Source organism: Sinocyclocheilus rhinocerous, unplaced genomic scaffold (assembly GCF_001515625.1).
Source record: "Sinocyclocheilus rhinocerous isolate Xijiao unplaced genomic scaffold, SAMN03320098_v1.1 scaffold285, whole genome shotgun sequence".
Taxonomy (NCBI): domain Eukaryota; kingdom Metazoa; phylum Chordata; class Actinopteri; order Cypriniformes; family Cyprinidae; genus Sinocyclocheilus; species Sinocyclocheilus rhinocerous.
The window spans coordinates 1,764,084-1,790,905 of NW_015630288.1; the positions used below are offsets into that span (position 1 = coordinate 1,764,084).

At 35.4% G+C, this 26,822-nt stretch overlaps 2 protein-coding genes across 2 annotated transcripts in view; both read left to right on the forward strand.

Moving 5' to 3' along the window:
• The window catches only part of inpp5jb (inositol polyphosphate-5-phosphatase Jb), a 26,201-nt gene extending 20,276 nt beyond the window's left edge, over positions 1-5,925 (forward strand). Inside the window, exons 9-13 of the mRNA XM_016552267.1 lie at positions 1,174-1,375; positions 2,388-2,525; positions 2,646-2,729; positions 2,847-2,951; positions 4,496-5,925. Coding sequence (XP_016407753.1) covers positions 1,174-1,375; positions 2,388-2,525; positions 2,646-2,729; positions 2,847-2,951; positions 4,496-4,810 — 844 coding nt within the window. The 3' untranslated portion in view covers positions 4,811-5,925. The remainder of the gene's footprint in view (positions 1-1,173; positions 1,376-2,387; positions 2,526-2,645; positions 2,730-2,846; positions 2,952-4,495) is intronic.
• Positions 5,926-18,941: 13,016 nt separating this feature from the next.
• On the forward strand, positions 18,942-25,697 carry LOC107739995 (S-adenosylmethionine synthase-like). The gene is made up of 9 exons (XM_016552268.1): positions 18,942-19,089; positions 20,314-20,391; positions 20,513-20,635; positions 21,267-21,379; positions 21,466-21,609; positions 21,737-21,955; positions 23,010-23,192; positions 23,273-23,406; positions 24,886-25,697. Exons 1-9 carry the CDS (start codon positions 18,996-18,998, stop codon positions 24,986-24,988), a joined length of 1,191 nt encoding a protein of 396 aa, XP_016407754.1. The 5' UTR covers positions 18,942-18,995; the 3' UTR covers positions 24,989-25,697.
• The last annotated feature ends 1,125 nt before the right edge of the window (positions 25,698-26,822 follow it).

Genomic DNA, 26,822 nt, shown 5'->3' on the forward strand with positions numbered 1-26,822 from the left:
ATTTTTCCAAACCCCTCCTTTGCGTGACGCTAATCTGCGGTGATTGGTCCGATTGGTCGATTTCATTTCCATTTCATAATAAAAGCTGCGTTTGTGAGCGCAGTGCTGCTTTGTTTACAGCGTTACCGGGGAAACCGCTGTTTTTACCGCTCCAAAAGCTGTACCTAGTGGCAAAGAATGAATTTGCAGTTTCATTCAGACCAATGCGAAAAGACCAACGAGTGGGCGGGCAATATGCTAATGTTTCATGTTGACGTCAACATGAAACGGCTTGGGATTCGTTTTAAAAATGACTCGTTTCAATGATTCAGAGTCGACTCTTTCTTTTGAGAGACAATAACTTTATTCACGGTGCACTTTCAGATTTAAAACTTTGCAGAATGTTTTCATTCACTTAGAGCTGTGTTACACATTGCATGAAATGTCATTTTCAAAAATCCATAATAGGGGCACTCTAATTGCAAAATTAATTTGCTGTCAGAACAAGCTGTTTCTGCTTCTTTTTGGATTGGGGAGGGAGTTATGTTATTTTATAGTACAATAAACTGTTTTCTGTGAAAGTTTGTTTCCCCCACTGAATAATCTCACAATTTTGATTTAAACTCACAATTGCATGTTAAAAAAGTCAGAAATGTCATGAAATCTCTTCTGAGATTTTCTCGCAATTGTGAGTTTTTTCAAGCAATTGTGACCTCTTTTCTAAGAATTGTGAGATAAAAACTTGCAATTGCGAGTTATAATTTCCAATGATGAGAAAAAACGTCAGCTCACAATTCTGACATTTTCTTACAATTACAAGTTTATATCTTGCAATTCTGACTTTAAAACACACAATTGCAAGTTTATATCATGCAGTTCTGACTTTGTAGCTCACAACTTGTCAACTCATGCAATTCTGAGAAAAAGTAAGAATTACGAGACATACTGTAAAATTGCAATTGCTAGAAAAAAAGTAAGAATTGTGAGATATAAATTCGCAGTTACCTTTTTTATTTTTTATTCAGTGACGGAAACAAGCTTCCATAGTTTTCTTTCAAAGTGACCAAGTAAAATTCAATATTCCATTATATAAGCGAATATATGCTGCTATTCCTGCAATTCTGTAGTATTTAGTTCCTGCAGTGCTACTGTTATTATTGCATTGCTATTTAAGTGAATCTTTATCTTTCTTAGTGGTAAAAAGCGTAAGCCAGCATGGACTGATCGTATTCTTTGGAGGTTGAGGCCGATGGCTCAGGTCAGCAACAGCATGTCGAAGCGCAGCCCCTTGTCAGGTCTAACCAGCGGAACTTGTGTGTCGCAGCATTTTTACCGCAGTCACATGGAGTACACCATCAGTGACCACAAGCCCGTCTCCTCTATTTTCACTCTGCAGGTAAGCACGCTAACATGGCTCTAGTTATAATGACTAATTCCTTTTTTTTGGGGTAATATGAAATATCGAGAGATTGAGTATGGTGAGATTTGCTCACCATCAGGCCATCCAAGATGTAAATGAGCTTGTATCTTCATAGGAACCGATTTGGTGAAATGTAGTATTACATCATTTGCTCACCAATGGATCCTCTGCAGTGAATGGGTGCCGTCAGAATGAGAGTCCAGGCAACTGCTAAAAACATCACAATAATCCACAAGCAATGACTCCAGTCCATCAATTAACATCTTGTGAAGCCTAAAGCTGTTGTTTGTAAGAAACAAATCCATCATTAAGACATTGAAAACTTTAAACTGTTGCTTCAAGCTAAAATACGAGTCCTCTAAACATAATATTGCTTACTCCAGTGAAAAAGTCATCTCGTCTGAATCAGGAGAGAAATATGCAGTCCAAAACAGTTCTAAACAAATATGTGGGTGTATTTTGAAAAGAGAGGACAACAGGCGATGAACTTTATTACCAGAGGAAGCGTTATTATGGATTTTGGACCTGTATTTTAGCCAGAAGCATTGGTTTGAAGTTAAAAACATCTTAATGATGGATTTGATTCTTACAAACATGCAGCTTTTCACTTCACAAGATAAATGATGGACTGGCATCGTGTGGATTACTTGTGGATTATTGTGATGTTCTAATCAGCTGTTTGGACTCTCATTCTGACGGCACCCATTCACTGCAGAGGATCCACTGGTGAGCAAGTGATGTAATGCTACATTTCTCCAAATCTGTTCCTATGAAGATACAAACTACATTTTGCATGGCCTGAGGGTGATTAAAATTTTCAGCAAATTTAATTTTTGGGTGAAGTAATCCCTTAATGCCAAGCTATACATTGAATACTGTTATGAATGTACTAGGTTGCTGTTTCACCGGTCATGAATGTATACACTTATTGAGAGTAACTTTCATGCTGAGTTTGTGCAATGTGTTTAACATGTGATGGTCCTTTTAGTTCCCATATAGGGTGGACATGCCTTTAGTAACACTCTTTGTAGAGGATGAATGGACAGAGATATCCGATGCAGTGGCCAAATACAAGGTGGCACCCAACTTTGCTCGAAGCTCTTGGGACTGGATTGGACTTTACAAGGTTATTTCAATAATTTCAACAGTTCTGAGCATTTAGATATATGTGGTAAATGTAGTGTGATACAAATATAATTTTTGTCACTTGATTTGTGTTTTTAAGTACAAAAATGTATTTTCACAGGTTGGGTTTAAACATCATAAAGACTATGTGGGTTATGTTTGGGCCAAGCAGGAAGAGTCTGATTTCTTGAGACAGGAGCACCAAGTAAGGGCAAATCATACATCCATTTAGCTGCAAGAAAAAGACATTCACTTGTGTTCATTAAGTCACAAATTGAAGCTTGTGAATTTTATTTAAGAGTTTTTGATTCGGAACCTTCAGGTGATTTTTACTGAGGAAGAATTGCCAAAGGATTCTGGGGACTTCATACTGGGTTATTATAGCAACAATATGAGCTCCATTGTGGGCGTCACCGAGCCATTCCAGGTAATCTCAATCTCTTAACTGTTCATTCCAGCATGTACTAAATATGCACCATAAAACTCTTCTCAGATACTTTAAGTTTTTCTTAAGTTTGAATTTTCTGAAGTTATAGACTATTAAATGTATTTTCGTAATTTGAAATAAAGCTGAAATAAAATAAAAAATAAATAGATGAAACAATTTTAAATATTGCTTTTGGAACTAACTGAAATAAAATATTTAGGCCGTAAGAACAATTTTTTTATTGTTGTTGTTGCTAATTGTTAGTAATATTTTAAAGGGGTCCTATTATGCTTTTTCACTTTTTCAACTTTCACAGATGCATTGTAGGCTACTTGTTTTAGGAAATAGTCCTCATCCTCCATAAAATGCGCAGCACACATCTGAATATTTGGGTTGAACTGTTCTGGAACAGTGTTGTAAATACAACTTAACCACTGATTTCTAGTAGGTATGTGGGGGCGTGTTAGAACGAGCCGTTTTAGGTAGGCGTGGTTGACTCTTAACTTTTATAAAGAATATCTCTTTGGATTTGAGACTTTAGTCTTTGCAACTTTACAGATCTTCTTTATGCACCAAGAGCTTGTAACACTTCAAAGAGAAAGGAAAAATTTAAATCGCATCATATGACCCCTTTAATGGACTGAAGCAATTTAGCTTTTATTTGATTTTCCATACATCATTTAAAAAAATCATGTTAAAATGTATAAAATATGATCCATCAGGCTTTGTATTTGCATTGTATTATATGTTTTCCATTTAAATATTACACATTTGCATGATATGTTTTGCATTTAATAAAAATCTCGGTAAGACATTATTGAGAGAGATATAGTAATAAATGATATTTATGTATTTTATGTATGTAGTTCGATGTTATTGGTTTACATTATAAGCTATTCGGATTCCATCTGACTTTTTGTCCATATAGATATCAGCATGTGAACCAACTGTATATTTTTGCTGTTTTTCCTCCTCAAGTATGAGCTCCATATTCTTTTACTAGATGTTACAAATGTTGTTGTCTTTAACAACAACATTTATTTATAAAGCACATTTAAACACAATATAAATTGATCCAAAGTGCTGTACAGTGTGTACAAGCAGGTCTACACAATAAAACATACCACACTATATGCACCATAAAAACCTGATGCATCAAAAATGATGCATTTTATGTGATGTTTTGAGATTTTTAAAAAATATATTTTGGCTAAATGTAAAATCTTTTTATATTAATATATTTAACCTTTTATATTAATGGTAGATTTTTCTATTATTTCATATGGCTTTATAGGGTTAAGTCCAAGTATTAAAATTGCTCAAGCTAAAATAAAAAATAATGCTAAATAGAAATAGTAAGCAAACATCAAAATGACAAATGTACACAAAAAATAACTAAAGTGTAAACTAAAATTAATATGAAAACTAAAAAGATGAAAATGCTCGAAAGTTCAAAATACAACTTGTACAATATACTATATTAATACCACAGATTTTTGAAATTAAGCTTTGAAAATGTTTCTTGTCTTTTAATCTCACCTAAGATTCAACTGCCAGCATCCGCCGCAGCTGGTCTGAGTCCGTCTGACAGCTCTGACTTCACATCTGATGATGAGGTGAAGAAGAGCGACTCCTGTGACTCCAGCCCTGAGACTGAAGAGAAGCAGAGCAGCAGCTGGAGCTCCAGACGAGCCAAAGGGAAGACGGCAAACCCCAATGAACCGCACTCCAAAGACACCTCTGCACATTCCAGCTCCAGCAGGCCGGCCGGTGGGACCGCCGGGTCCTTCGGTGACCCCGTCGCTACGGATGACAGCTCTAACTCAGGAAAAGATGCAACCAAGCCAGAGGAACCTTAGCTAAGCACAGCACCTTCTCTGGAGAAAGATATCAGCTCGAGGCTGGGATCGCAGGTTTCAGCTGGGTCTGTGATGTCGTTGTACATTTACTGTCCTGTGATGTTGTTTAGAGATGTTGTCTTATATGTTGCAGGGCAGAAGTAAGCGTTTAGTATGTGGCTCCCTCCAGCAAACACAAGAGGGCAGACTAAATTGTTTTGTGTAGTTATTCTATTCATATTCTTCTTCTCCTATTCCTTTCTAACTGCACAAGACTAAATCTGAAACTCTCAGAAATAATCTTCGATATACATGCACAATGATATGTGATTCGTGGATTTGGTTTTCCAGGATCAACCAGGGTTTAATGCACAACAGAACACAATTCTGGTTCTTACTGGATTTACTGGAGCAGATCCTCTTAAGTTTTTCCAGTGCTCTGTTCCAAACTCTAGTTGAGCTGCCTATCTAGGCATCATTAGCTATGTTTCCACCCAAAGTTGTGAATTTAATTTATGCACAAAATTGAAATAGCGCACAAAACTTTTATGAATAAAGCACCGTTTTTATCCAGCAAGACGAAGAGAACAAAATCGTAACTTCCTGAAAACTGGTGCCACATATCTCTAAGAAAAGGTAATTTGCTGCAGTAGGAGAAGCCACTGTGGGTCTTTTTCGTAAAATAAATTACGCAGACAAAAGGCAATAAACACAGTCATGTCATCCTGCATTCGGAGGCGGATGCCTGCTGTTTGGAAATGCAACTGTGAAAGGCAGTTCTGTAAGGTTGTCATACCGAACCACTTTGGCGACAGACTTTGGCTCAAGCTTTTAAAAATGACTAAAACAACATTTCAGATGTTGTGCAACAAGATCGGTCCACTAGTTAGTCCAGTTATGCCGTCTCATTGCGCAAAGTCACATGACTTTTTAGATGCACATCAAGGAATTTATTCATAGTTTATGCGCATGTTTTCTTATCAGATAAAAAATGTATCTGCCTCAATTGATTGCATACATTTTTTGAATTTGGCGCATCTTGCCATTTCCATCATGTGTTTTTTATGCAATACCCCAAAATGTGCATACAAATAGGTGGATGGAAACATAGCTACTGACACGCACCAGACTCCCAGATTTGATGCTGTCTGGTAAGATATCTTGTTTTGGCAAAGCATCTCACCCCTCAAGGATTGGGCAATCCCAGACTGCACTGTGAGAAATATTAATCAATTCTGAAAAGATTGGAGTAAAACAGCTCTGTCTCAGTGACTATTTCAGGCAATATTTATGTGTGCTACGTAATTTGCTACATCAGAACAACCTCAGACTCTATCTGAGGTAATCAACTGTAAGCATTAGTCTGGTTTATCATGGGAAGTGGTGCATTAAAAGACTTACATTTCATTTAGGACACTGCCTTGTAAGGTAGCCGCCTATGTAGATAGCAGAGAGCGAGGCAGTTCCTTAGGATTTGAAGCAGAGCTCGTGACTTTACAGTGTCCTGCCATAGAGGATGTCGAGAATACCCTGCTGAAGGTGACATGCTGTCAACAGCACCTTATTAAGCCAGGGAAAGGTTTATGATAACAATACACATGCTCTGAAAATGCATATTTACTCTCCTCAGGTTCTTGAAAGGCAGACACACATAAAGGGATGACTCTTGGCTAACGCAGCACTCAGTAAAGTAAAGTACAGTTTGTATATTATTCATGTCCATTGCCATCTTAACCAACTGTTAGCATTTTACGATATTATAGAACAATGATGAAGTCTATTGCTCTCAAAGTTGTGACTGCTGTGCCGTCCTGTGGTTAATGTTCTCAAAAATAATTTCAAAGTAATGTCATGCTAGTTTAAAGTCAACATGAAATGCTGTTCACAAACCAATTTTGCATTGTATATTTTAGAATGAAACAGGATAGTCACTGAAAGAAGAACATTCACCAGTGAATGAACACAGAACACATTTTTTGTGTTTAAAAACACAAGACACAGAACAGTGGAATGAAAAAATGGTGCTGAGATGCATTTTTACAAGATGCACAACACGGGTGCCCTGTTTTAAGAACTCCGTGTCATGATCGAGATGCTGCAAAAGATGCAAGTGCCACAGTCAAAAACGTCCGTTTTAGTAAAGTGGAATGCAAAAATGTGTTCTGTGAGCACAATGGTCAGGGACATCATCTGGTGCATCTATATGTAGAAAAACAATGGAAAAGAAGTGCAGTGGAATGCAAAAATGCGTTTTGTGTGAACGGCACCTTAAGGTGCATTCATAACTTTTTATTACACTTGAATGGAAGAATATGAAGAAAAACACTTTTTAAATGTAACTTTGACCAGTGACTCCTGCGCTGTAAGGGCCTGTTCACACAAAATGCGTTTTTGCACTTAAGAACACATGACACAGGGCAGTAGAATGGAAAATGCACACTTTTAACTTGAGTATTGCTTTTTTTAAATGTTGTGTCATGCGTAAGACGCTGCAAAAGACATGACAGCAAAGGTCAAACGTACGTATATATACAGTGCAAAATGCACTAGACATACATGAGCCATTTTTAACTTGAGTGCTACATTTTTAGAATGCCACGTCATGTGTGAGACACTGTAAAAGATGTAAGCACAAAGGTAACAAAGGCCCGTCTAATTCACGTTTACATACAAAAAAAAAACAATGGAAAAGATGAGCAGTGGAATGCAAAAAAGAGTTCTGCGTAAACAGCCCCTTAAAATGTGTTCATACTCATTTTTTAGAACACTTTCATGGAAGAATACGAAGACAGACATTTTTTAAATGTAATGCTCAGCAGTGGCTCCTGCGCTATAAGGGCTGGTTCACACAGAATGAGTTTTTGCATTTAAAAATTATGAGGCACAGGGCATTAAAATTTAATTTTTAGAATGCCATGTCATGTGAGACGCTGCAAAAGACACAAGCACAAGAGGCACATCCATGTAGGCTAAATGAAAAAAAATGAGTTTTGTGTGAACGGCCCCTTATGATACTTTCCTACAAACGTCTTATTACAATTTGATGGAAGAATACAAAGAAAATAGTTTTTTTACATGTTGCATTCACCAGTGACTTGTGCGCTATAAGGGCCAGTTCACACAGAGCGTGTTTCTGTTTTTTTTTAAAAACAGTGGAATGAAAAAACGCAGCGACATCAATAACTTTTAACTTGAATGCTATGTGTTTGGAATGCTGAATTGTGTGATATCCTGCAAAAGATGCAAGATTCAAGTGCAATGGTCAAAAATGTCAGTCTAGTGCAAGTTTATGTAGAAAAACATTGGAAAAGAAGTGCAGTGGAATGCAAAACGCATTTCGTGTCAACGGCCCCTTAAGGTGCATTCATGCTTAAATCGCTGGAGTTTGCCAAACTAGGCATTCCTGTATTATCCACAACATCACATTGCTGCGGATTTGCATAAAGTTAAACTCTGCTCAACTTTATCGCATTGACAGCGTTTTCACCGAATGACTTTCAGTTGTTTCGTCGGTGCAAATCACTGTCAGGGAACACACAATCCAGAATTTTGATTTCATGTTGACTTTAAACGATGATTGCATGGTTTCTATCTGATCTTTAGTCTGACTTGTGCCAAGTATTGTATCATGACTGTACTTGTGGTAGGAATCCTAGCATATGTGTTGTCTAGGGCTTTCTAGGATTTATCCTACTCGTCTCCTCTACATCTCTTCTCCTTTCTCTGTATTTCCTCTCCTCTCTCATTCCTCATCTTGTCTTTTTGTCTCCAGTTCGACCCCTCCAGGGTCACGGTAATCTGTTTTGACGTCGTCTACAGAGCTCTATTAAGTGCTCCGATATCGTAATCTATTGGATTAGTAGTTCGTAACCCATAGAAATCTTGTACCATGACTACTTAGCCTTAGGACACGTGGCGTGCTGTCTCACTGTTTACATGGTTAGCTGAGTGAGAGTGTAAGCGTGTCAGTGTATATGTTTTTGCATGGACGTGTCATGGATATTCACAGTATCGTGCTGTCTGCTACCTTTCAATATTGTAGAGGTGTGTCGAGAAGTGTCACTTCTAGATGGAGTAGAGAAAATGTGGACGATGGAAGTAGTCATTCTTTTACATTCTAATCTTTATAGTTTGCTGTTGGAATATCTTTGGAAATCACAATCTGGCATTCTGGAACGAGATACTTTTTGCTAGAAATACTGTAAGTTAAAAGTCTATAGCGAGAAAATGGATATCTGTATGTGTTTTAGATAGGTAATCTCTATTTTCCGTAGGACCTTCACAACACTTCTCATGTCTGATTTCTTCAAACCTAGTTCATTTGCAACACTATCAATTGCAAAAAAGTAACCAAAACCAGGATCAGGTGTGTTAATACTCATTATATTTTTATACTCCATTAGCCATACAAAATTTAAAAGCTAATATGAATAAGATACAGTATTGGAAAATTCACTTTCCTTTCAAAGCCAAATAAATGTTTTGCAAGTGCGAGTGTTTGATACTTTGTATAATTTTGGTTGTCATGCATTTTTTAAAATTATTTTATTCTGAGAAATTCATATATATATAAGCATGCGAAGGAAATGTTATTAGCAGAAATGAGCTCTATGATTATTATTAGACGAGATGTGGGTATATAGATCCAGTATGTAGAACAGATGACAATCAGTGCCAAAACAGAGAAGAAACTTTAAGATTATATTTATTTTCTTATCCATGCCATTATGTGCATGTCAGATTCTGCTGGTCAGCGTGTTCATTTATAAATCATTATGAAGAAGGTGATTTATGATTATATTGAGAATATGAATTTATAATTTTATTTTCCTTTAAGATTTTTCAGTTCTGCATCTTTATTGTTCATTAAAGCAAATGTCACATACCCATTGCCGTTTGCTTTATATTCACCTTGATTATAACGAAACACTTTTTTGGACTTGCATTGGGCAGAATGTATCGATTTGGTAGACTTGTGAATCACTGTTCTTGGTTGTTGTTGTTGTATAATGGTGTCTTGCCTTAGACCACTGTCAAATATTGGTGTCAAAATGAAAATAAATCCTTTTGAAAGTGGAATATTTTTATTACTGTTTCATGAAGAAAATGTATAATCCTACTACAGCTCAAAAGTTTAGGGTCAACTGACTTTTTTTTTTTTAAAGAAATACTTTTACATTGAAGTAACAGTAAAGACATTTATAATGTTACTAAAGATTTCTATTTCAAATAAATGTTGTTCTTTTGAATCTTCTGTTCATCAAAGAATCCTTTAAAAGGTTTCCGCAAAAATAGCCTATTAAAATGTTCTCAACATGATGATGATAATAATAATAATAAAATGTTTTCCTGAGCAGCAAATCAACATATTACAGGATCATGTGACACTGAAGACTGGACTAATGATGCTAAAAATTCAGCTTTGCATCACAGAAATAAATTACATTTTAAAATATATTCAAATAGTAAACAGCTATATTAAATTTTAATAATGTTTCACAATATTACCATTTACCAAAATACATGTACTGTATTTTTGATCAAATAAATGTAGCTTTGGTGAGCAGGAGACTTCTTTTAAAAGCATTAAAAAAATGACCAATTCTAAATTTTTTAATGGTTGGGTAAACGACATATTTTGAAGAATATTTATGCAGATCTTTTTCTTGTTTCCTGTACACTGAAAAAAAAAAATGATACTACTTTTTTAAGGCAAGTGGTTGCAAACTATTTATTTTAGCTACATTTAAAAAAAATGTTGAAAGTTAGTCAACTAAATTTGTTTATTTAAATGTAACTCAAATAAATTGATTGCAACCACTTACCTTAAAAAATCATTTTTTTCAGTGTATCTTGTTCAATGGATTTGTCAGGATGAAAACATCTGTCATTTTTCAGAATTATAATTTTAGTTTGAATTATTATAAACTAAGAAACAAGTTAGGCTACAACACTTAAAGGCAGGTCATGACACATCGTGCGTGTTCCTCATCTGACACTTGATGGATACCAAAGTGCAATGGTTATGTCATCAATTGTTACATAGTCCATTCACTCTATTACTGTTCAGAAGATAATAATACAGGTCATTAGACCCAGAGATAAAATATGGAAGCAATTAAAGTCTGCAGAAAACTGTAAACCTACAATTGAATGAACTTTGTGATTTTAATAACGATACATTATTATTATTTGGCATTGCCGTAATGAGAATGAGAGTTGTTGCATTCCAGCAGGCTTTATTTTCTTCATCATTTATTATTTATACTCTTGGAGGTGTTTTGGTTTTGAACAGTATCGTGTAGTAAGGTAACCAACACTACACATTCACAAAATCAAAATCTGCTATATAATTACTGAAAACAACAACAAAACATTATAGTTCAATGAAAAATTGATTTTAGTGAACAAAATGGCAATCTGTGAGTAAAATTGGAGGATCTTGCACAATCAGTTAGTTATGCTGCAGGGGTTCTGTTTGTCCTCTCATTATTATCATATGTTTAAATCACACTCCATTCACAGAACATTCTGGCAAGATTGTGTCAAATTTATAAATAAATGTTCTTCCAGTAACAGAACGTTCATTTGACATGATCTGCTATTTAATAACATCCTCAAAACATTAGCACAAAAACATTACTTATACATTGTTCTTGAAACATTTTTCTGAAACCGGTAACACTTTATAATGACATTCATTAATAAATCATTAAAAAAACATAATGCTTCATATATGAATCATTAGTTAATATAAAAGTTTAATGACATTTGTAAGCATTTTATGGGTTGTGTTTAGCAGTACGTTTATTAGTAAACATTAACAAGCACATTATTTCATGTTTTTAGCTATCTTAATATATAAACGAATGATCCGTTAAGCATTATATATTTGTTAATGATTTAATAATGAAAGTTATTATAAAGTGTTACCCTGAAATGTTTCAGCAGTTGGATGTTTGTTTAAGGTTTTTTAAAATGGTACTAAGTACTTGCTTCAGAGCATTCAGAGAACATTCAAAAGTAACGTTCCCATAATGTTTTCAGAACTATACAGATTCAGAAAGAGCTTTATTGCCAATCGTCTTGGTGACAGGAGTTTCCAGTGCAGAAAATACAGACATCCATATAATTTAAGGTAATGAAATGAAATATAACACTAATAATAACGAGAATAGACAATAAATAAAAATATGGTAATACAAATATAGAGTAAAAATATCCATACATAAAATTATGAAAGTGCAAATTCGCTATTTACAAATGGAAAGTTTTGAGAAGTCATTTACTTCTAGACTTAAAAAAAATCATGTTCATGGATAAATAATTTAAAACACTGCAATATTCCATTAAAATAAGGATCATCGATTCTGTCCATTGTCCATTTAATTTTTATTTTTTGTAATGTTCACAATTTTTAGAACACTTTTAAACTCAACAATTTGAACATTCTGAGGAAATTCAGAAATAATATTTTCATAACTTAATGGGAACATTGCAAACAGAGCAAAATGTTATAAGAACTAGTGCTGTCAAGCGATTAATCGCATCCAAAATAAAAGTGTTTGTTCAAGTAATAGGCTATATGTGTTTGTACTGTGTTTATTTATTATGTATATACAGTATAAATACACACACATGCATGTACATATTTCAGAAAAATATTTTGTTTATATATTAAATATATTTATATATAATATAAATTATATGAATATTATATATATGAATATTTTCAAAATATATACTGTATGTGTGTGTAGGTATTTATAAATATACACAGTACACACATATATATTATGTAAACAAAAACTTTTATTTTTGGTTGCAATTAATCGTGATTAATCGTTTGACAGCACTACTAAGAACACATTTTTTTGTTTACTTGAAATATAAATTTTCAATTGACTTGAGAGATTACACAAAGGAGATATACCACTGTATTTTACAGGCAATTTGATTTGACATGTTATTGAAATGCAAGCCTGACAAACAGTTCTGAAAATTCTGGTCTTTCCACATTCAAGTAGAAAGCAGCTTACATGACTGAATAGCTGCTCAAGGTGTTACCAAAGATCTGATTTGCTTAAAAAAGGATTTCACGGTAAGGATACCGCTTCTGAGAAAGGCCAACATTGAGCCACTCCTGTATTCACTAGAAGCAAGTAGAATTCAGGCATTTAGCAGAAGCTTTTATCCAAAACAACTTGCGGATCACTAGTCCCCCTGGTTAAGAGCCTTTCTTAAGGACACAATGCCAACAGCTCAAATATCGCTACATTTGGAATTCAAACCTGTGACCTTTCAGTAACCATTCTTTGCAACAAGTTCTCTGTTGAGAGAATAAATCATACATTGTCCAAAGTCATATAAATATTAAGTTAAATAAAAAATGGCCAAGTGAACCTGCTCGCCCCACATTAGAGGTAAAATGGTCATCTTATGGGATAATATATTTACAATGGTAAGAAAAAGTATGTGAACCCATTAGAATTGGTTGGTTTTCTGCATGAATTGTTTATAAAATCTTCATCAAAATCACACTTTTATACAAACACAATGTGCTTAAGCTAATAACACAAAAAGGATTATAATTTTTCATGACTTTATTGATTTCATGTGTTTACAGGACTATGTCAAACGTTCATCATCTGTCCTCAGTGTGAAATGATGGATCTCAAAATCGTTCAAGTCATGGTTGTGAAAGGTTCAAATATGTAGAATATACTGGAAAACCAAAGAATGTGCAGGATCTGGAGGATTTTTCTGAAGAATAGCGTGCAGTTTAACTGCTCAGGACAAACAATAGACTCGTGAACGACTCATGTATCTCATCAAAAACAGTTGTAGATCATCCAGGAAATGAGGTAAAGTTCACTTACTTTTACCACCTTGCCAGTACCGAATTAGACTACATTTTGAATAACAGGGTTTGCCTCATATAACATAACTAAAGAAAACTTCCCACAGTGTTATGTAATGCTAATTCACAGGGAGATTGATAAGAAAAACAACCTGGGCATAACAACTGTTATCACGGAAACGTCTGTATATACAGTACAAGTGTGCGATTATATCAGTGCTTGTCGCTTGTTTCTGATGCAATACATGGCTGTATTGAGAGGTGTGGTATTAAGCAGTGCCATTGTGCGGGAGATTTGTGTCTATAAACTGCTGTCTCATCCTGACCGAGTAAGCACACACATAGTCTGATATGAAAATCTGTCTTTTCATGCGTCATATTGAATGTTTATTTTTGGTTGCAATTAATCGTGATTAATCGTTTGACAGCACTACTAAGAACACATTTTTTTGTTTACTTGAAATATAAATTTTCAATTGACTTGAGAGATTACACAAAGGAGATATACCACTGTATTTTACAGGCAATTTGATTTGACATGTTATTGAAATGCAAGCCTGACAAACAGTTCTGAAAATTCTGGTCTTTCCACATTCAAGTAGAAAGCAGCTTACATGACTGAATAGCTGCTCAAGGTGTTACCAAAGATCTGATTTGCTTAAAAAAGGATTTCACGGTAAGGATACCGCTTCTGAGAAAGGCCAACATTGAGCCACTCCTGTATTCACTAGAAGCAAGTAGAATTCAGGCATTTAGCAGAAGCTTTTATCCAAAACAACTTGCGGATCACTAGTCCCCCTGGTTAAGAGCCTTTCTTAAGGACACAATGCCAACAGCTCAAATATCGCTACATTTGGAATTCAAACCTGTGACCTTTCAGTAACCATTCTTTGCAACAAGTTCTCTGTTGAGAGAATAAATCATACATTGTCCAAAGTCATATAAATATTAAGTTAAATAAAAAATGGCCAAGTGAACCTGCTCGCCCCACATTAGAGGTAAAACGGTCATCTTATGGGATAATATATTTACAATGGTAAGAAAAAGTATGTGAACCCATTAGAATTGGTTGGTTTTCTGCATGAATTGTTTATAAAATCTTCATCAAAATCACACTTTTATACAAACACAATGTGCTTAAGCTAATAACACAAAAAGGATTATAATTTTTCATGACTTTATTGATTTCATGTGTTTACAGGACTATGTCAAACGTTCATCATCTGTCCTCAGTGTGAAATGATGGATCTCAAAATCGTTCAAGTCATGGTTGTGAAAGGTTCAAATATGTAGAATATACTGGAAAACCAAAGAATGTGCAGGATCTGGAGGATTTTTCTGAAGAATAGCGTGCAGTTTAACTGCTCAGGACAAACAATAGACTCGTGAACGACTCATGTATCTCATCAAAAACAGTTGTAGATCATCCAGGAAATGAGGTAAAGTTCACTTACTTTTACCACCTTGCCAGTACCGAATTAGACTACATTTTGAATAACAGGGTTTGCCTCATATAACATAACTAAAGAAAACTTCCCACAGTGTTATGTAATGCTAATTCACAGGGAGATTGATAAGAAAAACAACCTGGGCATAACAACTGTTATCACGGAAACGTCTGTATATACAGTACAAGTGTGCGATTATATCAGTGCTTGTCGCTTGTTTCTGATGCAATACATGGCTGTATTGAGAGGTGTGGTATTAAGCAGTGCCATTGTGCGGGAGATTTGTGTCTATAAACTGCTGTCTCATCCTGACCGAGTAAGCACACACATAGTCTGATATGAAAATCTGTCTTTTCATGCATCATATTGAATGCAAAAAAATCTGAGTCATCATCAATTTAGGATTGCATTTGAGTCTGAATTGCTGCTCTAATATGACACAACAGATATCCAAAGTAAAATGTGTGTCGTGTGTCTGTGCTGCGTCGGTCTTTACTTGCAGTCTGATTCATCAGAAGTGTTAATACTGACAGGAATAACGTGATAAGAAGGGTGGATTGCTGAGGGTGTTATGTAATGATGATAGAAAAATGCCGATCTATGACAATCGGTCTAATTTCTCAAATCTCAGAAATTTCAAGAATATTTATGGACCATAATTCATCCTAAAAACAAAAGTATATAAGAAAATAAAGCCTAATGGTATGTGACAAATATCACACATTACTGAAATGATAATATATTATTATTCAAAATTGCAAAGTTCAATTGCAAGTATACAGTTCATCATGGTAGTTTTGAATGAAATTCTGCAGGCTTAAATTGCTTCCATATTTTATCTCTGGGTCTAATGACCTGTATTATTATCTTCTGAACAGTAATAGAGTGAATGGACTATGTAACAATTGATGACATAACCATTGCACTTTGGTATCCATCAAGTGTCAGATGAGGAACACGCACGATGTGTCATGACCTGCCTTTAAGTGTTGTAGCCTAACTTGTTTCTTGGTTTATAATAATTCATTAAAAATGTTAATTTTGAAAAATCGAAATGGATCGAATTGGAGATTGAATTTCAGATCATTTAAGTATGGCTTCAAAAGATTTGGAACATAGCGCACAAATAATTTGGACTACTGATTTTTTTCCCCTTTATGGTAACTTTGATTAAATGGAAAACATGCACAAACATTCTTCAAAATATTTCCTTTTGTTCACACACTGATTCGATTTTTTAATTAAAAAAAAAAAAAAAGTCTTGTATGCTTATACCAAGGCTGCATTTACTTAAAAATACAGTAATATTGTGAAAATATTATTGCAATTTAAAATAACTTTTCTGTTTAAATACATTTTAAAATGTAATTTATTCCTATGATGGTAAAGATGAATTTTCAGAATTATTACTCCAGTCTTCAGTGTCACATGATCCTTCAGAAATCATTCTAATATGCTAATACGCTGCTCAAGAAACATTTCTGATTATTATCAATATTGAGAACAGTTGTGCTTCTTAATATTTTAACATAGAAAGTTGAAAAGAACAGCTTTTATTTTAAATAGAAATCTTCTGTAACAGTATAATTGTCTTTACTGTCACTTTTAATCAATTTAATGCATCCATGCCAAATGAAAGTATTAATTTCTTTCAAATAAAATAAAATAAATCCTTCTGATATAATTTCAGAATTTTTGAATGAAGGTACAAAAGGTATAGAAACTGATGACACAGGTTAGGAAGCTTATTTGAGAGGATGTGACAAGCTAATGTTCAGAGATGGCTTCAGTTTAGATCAATATCAGTGCTTTCGCGAACTGTAACTTTGCTTCAGTTACGTGTCCTTTTTCAGCACTGAGACATAATGGGCAGAAATTGACAACGCTCTTCCTCCTCTTGGCCATTTCGATAAAAGAGACAACGCTTAAGTAAGAAGCAGACGTACAATTTACCTTTCTTAAAATCACATCAGGACAGCTGATAAGGAGCTAAAGCTGTAGGGCATCCATTTTACCTCCAGTAATTGCATTGTGGTTTCCCTCTGAAGCCAACATTATGGTTAATCGTGTTTTTAAGTGTTCATTGTTATCACCACAAGTTGCACAAGACTGTGTGTTCACATGGATTTTATATTCATATACAATGACATTTACATGACACTCCAAGTCAAATAATAAAATATGGTACTCATGATTTTGTCATGGTGCATTCTGGTACCTTGTTTTTGTAGTAATCTATTAGTCCATTATCATGTACTGTATGTGTAAAATTGTAACTAGTTGTTGTTAATGGTGTTTGTTATCACCACAGGTTGCACAAGAGTGTGTCACATGGATTTCATATCCATATGCCATGTTGTTTACATGATACTCCGATGTTCTTCAAAGAATAAGATTACCATGGTACCAAATGTCCAAAACATGGTAATTTGCATACTCATTTTGTTAATGCATAGTCTATTAGTGTGGCCTATTAAAGTGTGTGTAAAACACAACAAGTAATGGTTAATGATGGTTTTAAGTCTTGTGTCTTATGTTGATTACATAATATCCCAATGAACTTCAAAGAATATACCATAGTACATGTCCAAAAACATGGTAATCAGACAAACTTATTCTTAATGTAGTACTAGCCTATTTATTATAGTAAGTGTTTGTGAAACCATAACAAGTAGTGATTAATGATGTTTTTAAGTCTTGGTTGTTATCAACAAGAGTTTGTTCATATAGACAGGGATGGATTACTGACCGGGCCAATGGGGCCAGTGCCCAGGGGCCCTTGACTACCAAGAGCCCGGGGGGGCCCTGGGCTTTAATGTTGCGCGATCCAGTTTGGTACGAAAAACCCATCAACAATGAAAACGTATGTTTATTTATGCTTGAATATATGTGTATATTCCCTCCTCACGTCGGAAACTGTAGGCTTCCACACAGACACGTACATACATCAACACAACACATCTCCGCTTGAGAAGCGTTTATTAGACAGGGAAAGGGCGGGGTCTCAAAATTAAAGATGAAAGATGTAACATAACGCCAGCAGGGGTCACTCATACTTCATTAAATAAATAACATCGATTAAGTGGTGGATGACTTTGCGAGGAGGAAGACAAGAAATAAACTCCTGTAAGAAATTGTTTCTGTAACCATGCTGGTTTGTATAATTGTCAGGACCTGCAAAAAATGTTTGTAATTGTTTTTTTTTATTGCAATTAGACTTGTAGAGAGAAAAATATCAGAAAAGTGTATTAGTCCTATATTGATTCTGTAAACCCTGTACAATGTGCTTTTATAGCGCAGGGTAGCACAGGCATTTGACGCGGAGTAACGGTTTGAATATTCATGATCGTAACTTCCACTTTCTGTTACTGTAAAAATGGTATGGTTTCTGGTAAAAATGGTATTGGTTTCTGGAAAAAATGGTATGGTGGGGTGGGGGGCCTTGGAGATAATTGGCCCCGGGGCCTCTGCAAGTCATAATCCGTCCTTGCATATAGAGTTAATGGTACGATATTTACATAGGCTACCATAAAAGAAAAGGTATGTATATATATATATTTTTGTGCGTGTCTGTGTAAATTCGTACCTTATTAATGATGTTTTCAAGTGTTTGTTATAACAGCACGTTGCGCAAATTCATGGACTTCGCAGAAGATGCAATCCCCATGCAAGTTTACGTCATCGTGTCATATTACCATACTGCCCCACAGATTTCTGTGCCAAACCCCCCTCCTCGCGACATGGTATCGTCCTGTCCCCTGAGAGGACGAATGAGTGCGGGCCCCTCATGACGCGAGTCGGGCCGCTCCATAAATACTCTCACGTTCCTCGGAGGGGTGACACTTTTCCTGTGTTTTCCAAACGGGTGTGCTAAAGTACCGCAAAAGAGAAACTAAAAATGATGAACGGAGAGATTAACGGTTTCCACAGCTCTCTTATTGAGGAGGACTGCTTCTTGTTTACATCGGAGTCCGTTGGAGAGGGGCATCCAGGTAAAACGTCCAAACAAACTTTGGGCGACTTTAACGTTACAGTATTCAACTTCGCTATTATATAACAGCACCTGTTCTGCCGCATTATTATTCTTATTAGCTTTTTTTCTAACCATATTTTTTACTAAAACGACTTTGTATTTGCTTTTGTTTGGAAACATTTAAATATAACTCAATTCTCAGATTAAATGAACGTTGGGTCTCTATGTAACGTACTCTGATGCGCTGTTGATTTGAAAACTATTGTACTTAGTTTCTATGGCTGTGTGTCAAAAACTAGCGAGCGGCCATCCTAGACAGCATTTTGAGCACAACAGTCGCCTTCAGTCTATATAAACATATGCACACTCATCTCAGCTGACACTGCAAACGCCTCTCATGCCCATAAAGATAGTCTAGGTAGGCAGATCAGCGGGGTTTGAGACGCAGCCTCGCGCTACACGTGGGATCAAACATGGGGTCTGAGCGCAGACTCCGCCCACCGTGACAACTGCATTTGCCGCCATAAGACTGGGAGCCCAAACTCCGCACCTCCTCCAAAAAAATCCATTAAAGTCACGCTAAAATGATTATAGTTTTGCATTTTAAAATGTTCATACACTTTAAATTTCAGTTTAGTTTTAGCAAGCTCCAAGTTCGTTGCAATTTAGTTTTTAATTTATGGACCTATTTTCTTTTCTTTTTTTAATTTTAGTTTCAGTTTGGTAATTATAGTTAAACAGCCAGTCAAAAATAAATAAATAAAACAAGCAAAACTTTTGAATTTAAGAGAAAACTGGACTTCAGAACAACTGTGACTGGATCATAGACAATGTAAACTTTTGTTGGAGCAAAATTGATTTATAAATTTGCATGAATAAATAAATAAATAAATGGATTGTAAATAAATAAAAGTTGTATATACAAATGAAAAGTCATAATTTATTCTTCAAATACTGGTCCTTTAAATGTGAACCGTAAAGACCACAGATTTTTATAATTTAGTTTTATTACTAACTTTTTTATTGTGCTGTGCTTTTATTGTGTTGTTTGTGAAATAACCATGTACAGTATATAGGCTCTTTTTGCCTTTTTAAAGGCATTTTGCCTTAAAAAAAAAAAATATTTTCCTGTTTATTATTTGTATAAGCTTAGTGAAGAGTTAATTCTCAAGCACAACTGATGGATAACAAGCAAATGCAGTATGGATTGTGACAAATATATTTTTGTATTTTCATTGTACAGATAAGATATGTGACCAGATAAGTGATGCCGTGTTGGATGCTCACCTGAAGCAAGACCCAGATGCAAAAGTGGCTTGCGGTATGTTGTCTTTGATTTCTTCGGATTTTCAGAATCATTGAGCTTGCCTGAATATTTTGCATGTGTCCTTTTCCAAAATCGTGAATATGAATGTTTCATGGTCTTTTTTTTCTTCTTCTAGAAACTGTAGCCAAGACTGGAATGATTTTGCTGGCAGGAGAGGTGACGTCTCGTGCTGTTGTTGACTATCAAAAGGTGGTCCGTGACACCATTAAACACATCGGCTATGACGACTCATCCAAGGGTTGGTTTGAGGATACATTTTATTATACATGTTACAGCATTTAACGTTCAAAAGTTTGGAGTTGGCAAGAGTTTTTGAAAGAAGTCTCTTCTGCTCACCAAGGCTGCATTTGTTTAATCACAAATACAGTAAAACATTATGTAACTATATTATTACAATATTAGATTATAGTAATATTGTGAAATATTATTGCTATTTTAAAAATAACTGTTTTGTATTTTAATATATTTTAATATTCCTGTGATGCAAAGCTGAATTTTCAGCATCATTACTTCTCTCTTCAGTGTCACCTGATCCTTCAGAAATCATTCTAATTATTATCAGTGTTGAAAACCGTTGTGCTGCTTCATATTTATATGGAAACTGATACATTTTTCTCTTTGAATAAAATTTCAAAAGAACAGCATTTACTTGAAATAGAAACCTTTTGTAACATTATGTCTTGATAATTTTAATGCACCTATGCTGAATAAAAGTTCTTTCAAAAAGAAAAAAAAAAGTGAATTACCCCAAACCTTTGAAGAATTGTGTAAATGGATGTGTGGAGATTTTACTGTAATGTAATGTAATTGAAATAGGAGCAGATGAATGGCCAATTAACTCTTCCAAATGCTCTCTCTTGAACCCATAGGCTTTGATTATAAGACCTGTAATGTCCTGGTGGCTCTGGAGCAGCAGTCTCCAGACATCGCTCAGGGTGTTCATTTGGACCGCAATGAAGAGGATGTTGGGGCCGGCGACCAGGTAAGTCAGTGCAGTCCTAGAACTGTAAATGCAACTCTTTTAATAACATTTCAGTATTAATATTTTCTGTTTTGTGCTTCATTCAGGGTCTAATGTTCGGTTATGCCACTGATGAGACAGAGGAATGCATGCCACTCACTATCGTGCTCGCGCACAAACTTAATGCCAAGATGGCTGAACTGCGGCGTAACGGCACCCTGCCCTGGCTCCGGCCGGACTCCAAGACTCAGGTCTGCTGAACAGCATTTCGAAACACAAAAATGTGTGAAATTGAGCTTGCATAGCTAGAAGTGCTTGCATGCAGGTACTCGTGTAGACTGCGTTTCCTGACAGTGCAGTGTGACTCTTTGAAAACAGGTTACTGTGCAGTACCGACAGGAGCGTGGTGCCATGCTGCCGGTGCGCGTCCACACTATTGTCATCTCTGTGCAACACGATGAAGACATCTGCCTTGATGAGATGCGTGATGCTCTTAAAGATAAAGTCATCAAATCTGTGGTGCCCTCTGTTCATCTGGATGACGATACCATTTATCACTTGCAGCCCAGTGGTCGCTTTGTCATCGGAGGCCCTCAGGTAGAGACTGGTTTTGATTTTGGCAGAATTTCTAGATTTCCATTTAAAGTGTGTGAGTGTTACATAAATGAATAGTGAAGTGTTATTTGTTTTTCTTATACACTGAAATCAAATATTGTGTTTGGGTCCATTTGATCCTCTTTTTAAACTGCTTGAAACACCTCTTAAGCAATTTATTTCTTCTTAAAATTTTGTAAATAGGGTCCTAAATGTGCATGCAAAGTTTTGACTTGTTTTGGCAAGGCTTTACAAATGTTGGTTACATTGATTGTGTTAGGGGTCAAATTGACCATCATTCATTTCCATTCGATTTGGCAAAAATCAACACTGAAAATGAAAAGTGTCAGGTTAAAAAAAACATTTATTGTAGCTTATCAAAGCTAAAATATTAAATGGGAACTTATGAAATAAAAGACACTAAGTTTACTTGAAATTGAAGACTTTAAGGAGAATTCACTGTTTCTTCATCTATTTGAGTTTCACAGTCAAAAAAGTTGTTTTTGGTTGTTAGTTTGGATCGCAATTACTAGTCTGCAGCACTGAAAAGAAGTGTGAGAAACCCATTTTACCAAACGTAACAAAAAGGCAGAGGCTATTTTCATCAAGTACAAATAGCAATAAATACTCCTTAAACTAAGTACAAATAATGTTCGATACTATTTATATTTAGTTGTAAGTTTAGTTGAAGTAGAAAGTATTAAAAAACGTTCCTCAATGTTTGTTTTATTGACAACTATGCAAAAACATATTTTATAGTGTAGTAATGACAAAGCATCCAGATTTTTCTCACTTTTTTGCTCATTTTGAACAAAAATATCTGGGTCAAATTGAATTGACTCATAACCGAAATAACACCGTAGAAATGCATGGAAATTAGATTTCTCACATATTTTATATATTTTTTTGTCTTTGACAAACTACAATACACGACATGAATGTCAGTGTTTTTCATAGTGTCAGTTTTTGGTAAACTGCATGGAAAGCAATGGGGAATCAGTTTGATCACACAGTGAGTGTCTAGATTTGTAACAAATGGATTTTTCTACTCGCGCAGGGTGATGCTGGCCTGACTGGTCGTAAGATTATTGTCGATACCTATGGAGGCTGGGGAGCCCATGGAGGAGGAGCTTTCTCTGGAAAGGACTACACCAAAGTGGACCGCTCTGCGGCGTACGCTGCCCGCTGGGTGGCCAAATCTCTAGTGAAGGCTAAACTGTGCAAGCGTGTTCTTGTGCAGGTAAGTTGGCCAGATATTTTGTTTTGCTCCGAAAGTATAATCCTTTGAATTTGTATGAAATTGCGTTCACAACGATGCAGGTTTCTTATGCCATCGGAGTGGCCCATCCTCTTTCCATTTCCATCTTCCACTATGGCACATCCCAGAAGAGTGAGCAGGAGCTGCTTAAAATTGTCAAGAAAAACTTTGACCTTCGTCCAGGAGTCATTGTGAGGTAACGGCTGCTCTCTTAACACATTAGCCTGTGATCGAAGCCTTTCATATTCCTTCATCTTTCAGCTTGACACAAATTGGAGTGAATCATTCATGTTTTTTCTGCTTCTGTCTGTGCTTCCTTTTTCTTTGGGTCTTTGCATCTCCTGATTCAATCAGAAAGCTGATAGTAGTTCTAGCAAACTCATTCAACTTTTTCCAAGTAATTATTCAAGATTCAGGAAAAGAGTCGATGATAAAATAAAAGCAAGAAACCAAATTTAGGCAAGAGAACAGACACATAGTGAATTACAGTACTGTTTAAAAGTTTGGGGTCTGTAAGATTGTTTTTAATGATTATGAAAGAAGTCTCCTCGGCTCACTAAGGCTTCATTTATTTGATCACAAATAAAACCGTAATATTGTGAAATATTATTACAGTTTAAAGTAATTGTTTTCTATTTTGATATTTTAAAATGCAATTTATTCATGTGATCATCATTACTCTAGTCTTCAGTGTCACATGATCCTTCAGAAATCACTCTAATATGCTGATTTGCTGCTCAAGAAACATTTCTGATTAATTTCAATGTTAAAAACAGTTGTGCTGCTTATGATTTTTGTGGAAACCATGGATTTGTTGATGAATAAAGTTGAAAAGAACAGCATATATTTTAGATCTTTTATAACATTACAAATGTCTATTACTATGATAAATGTCTTTATTTATTTAAGAACGAATCTTACTGACCTCAAACTTTCCTCAAGTATTAAACATTCAGAAACTGAAAAGTAATACTGTAAAAATAAGACTATTACTATTGAATTGTAATAGTTTTCACTGCATGAGATAATGTGTGAATATTAATACCAAAACAGGTAATAATTACACGCATGACTGCAAAGTGTGAGCTCTCTGTAAAAAGCAGTCAGATAACTGGCAATGTAGAAAGATGGGTATTTTTGATTTCATTTTAGTCCCAACTTTTGACATCCCTAGAAATCTTTTGTACTATAACATCATTGTAGAGACTTGCTTGCTGCGACTCTCCGATTTGGTGGAAGTTTTTGTACAGCATCACGAGTAATGTCATTTTTCACCACAAATTCCACATTAAACGGTGCACTTTACATCCCTGACACACATGATTTTAAACATCCTTCACAGGTTAATACTCAGTCACTTACGAGCTTCCACTCTGCTTAAGATGTTGCCTTAGAAGGTAGCTGCAGGTTTGGAACAGAGCCGTCATGTTTCCTCTCTGGATTCAAAGTGAACAGGTTCAAGTGGTTGGCTAGTGTTTGCTATCTATCAGACTTGCTCTCTAATTTCATGCTGCAGTTTCCTTCTTCAGGCCAACTAGTGAGTGACGGTAAGTGATCGCTTCATCTCCTCTCTGGCTGGCTGGGTGTTCAACTGTGCACTTGAAGTATCATCTACATGATAAATTCATGCAGTTGTATTTTGACCAGTCAATAATCCACGGCTGATGTGTTCTAGGGAGCTGGAGCTGAAGAAGCCAATATATCAGAAGACTGCTGCTTACGGCCACTTTGGCCGTGAATCTTTCTCTTGGGAAGTGCCCAAAAAGCTGCACTACTAAACCGTTTGTCAAGGTTTTTCCTCTCTAGGCCTGTTGGCGTATTCTACAGAGAAGCCCACATGGCTTACGGGGAGAAGTCTGGTTATTCTGGTACAAGTCCTGCTGGTTAAATCTTTTTCCTTTCATTTTGCATCACATATTTCATTCTTAGTCATTGAGTTTCAAAGGTGATTATGATTCATCAGCGTTAGGATAAAGGAAGTATACTACACAGATTAACACATTAATTTCAATACTAAGAATTGTAAACTGGTTGGTCAGTATTAATTACGGATTAAATTTTATGCAGAATAACCAAGCCCTTCACCACTGTATCATAAGCATTCCCAACTGTTTTAACCTTGTGTATTTATTTGTGCTGTCCTCTATGCACATGTATTGAAATCTGTAATCTGGAGGTCAACTCTTATGCTGTATGTTGCTGTAACTTCTCTCGAGCGCTCTGTGGTTCCCAAGTGTCATACAGAAAAACTTTGGGGACCCGGCCACAAGGAAAGTGGCTGCTGCAGTGCCATTTATTTTGGCCAACTCTAATGCATTATTAGATTGCTTATTGTCTTTCTTCTTTCACAGTCTTTCCTTAAACAGAGGGATAGCAATTTTGGCTGGTGTTGTACAGAGAAACTAGCCTTGTTTACATGCATTCTCTCTGTCTCTCTCTCTCTCTAGCTCTCTTTCTTGCTCTCTCTCTCTCTGTTTCTTTACCTTCCTACAGTTTTAATTTATTTTTAACAATAAAATGTTTTCTATTATGGCGTAAGGTGTCATCGTCTTTTTTTTCTCTCTCTTTGTATTTAGAAATATATACATATAGGTATAACTATAACTGGCCATGATCTTTTTGGCCTTAGGAATTAGGTTTGAATTATATATAATAAAACCGTATTTATTTTGGCAAAATTAAGATGGCCATAAATGAACAATTTGGTCTGGGAAATCATGAGTTTTAATAAATATTTAGCTGATGTCAGATAAGATACATTATGTGGATGGTCCATGTTTGATATGACAATCCCACTTAAAAGCTTTTTAAGAGATGGTACAACCAAAAATGAAAATTTGCTGTTATTTTACTGCTGCTCCACTACGGTTATGACCTCAAGCATAATCTGCAGCACTACGACTGTGACCGTCATGTCATAAATAGTCAGAACTGAACAGTCCATATGTTGTACAGTATGTTTAATATGTTTAAGGATTAAAGGTTAAAATGGCTTTTCACTCAGCAGCTAAACTGGCAATGCCTCTAGGCAGTTATTTCAGTCATGCAAGATCAGCTCTTATCTACTTGAATAGGGAACTACAGAAATATTGCCAAACTCAATTTTAATAACATTTCATCAACAAAATCAGACATAAACTGTCTTTTTTTTGCTCAAATAGTGTTAAAAAAAGCATATTTTCAGGTGGTTCCAACCAATGTGCAAGTGCAGTCCTAAGTATTCATCTCAGGATGTAAACGTTCTTTGCTAAGGGGTTAAAAGAAGTTTGAAATACCTGAGCAGTGGTATACTGTTAGTAAACAGTTTGTTGTCAACCACACTGTTAAAACCAATGGCATTTTGAAGTTGTAAGTTCTTCTGGAACGTTAGTGCTGGCAAGCTGTTTTAAACCACTGAAACAAACTCCAAAACATCTTTATTTTGGCCAGATTTGATTAGAAATGCCATCACACCCATTTATTGTTCAATTTTTGTTTTTCAGTTTGCTGTTCAATAGAATACTGCAAGGATGACGTACTTTTGGTCACAGACCTTATTTACTGTAGTTATTCAAAAGTCAATGGAAAAATTCTATTTGTGTTTTGTTGAGGGAATCAGGGTAAAGATAACTT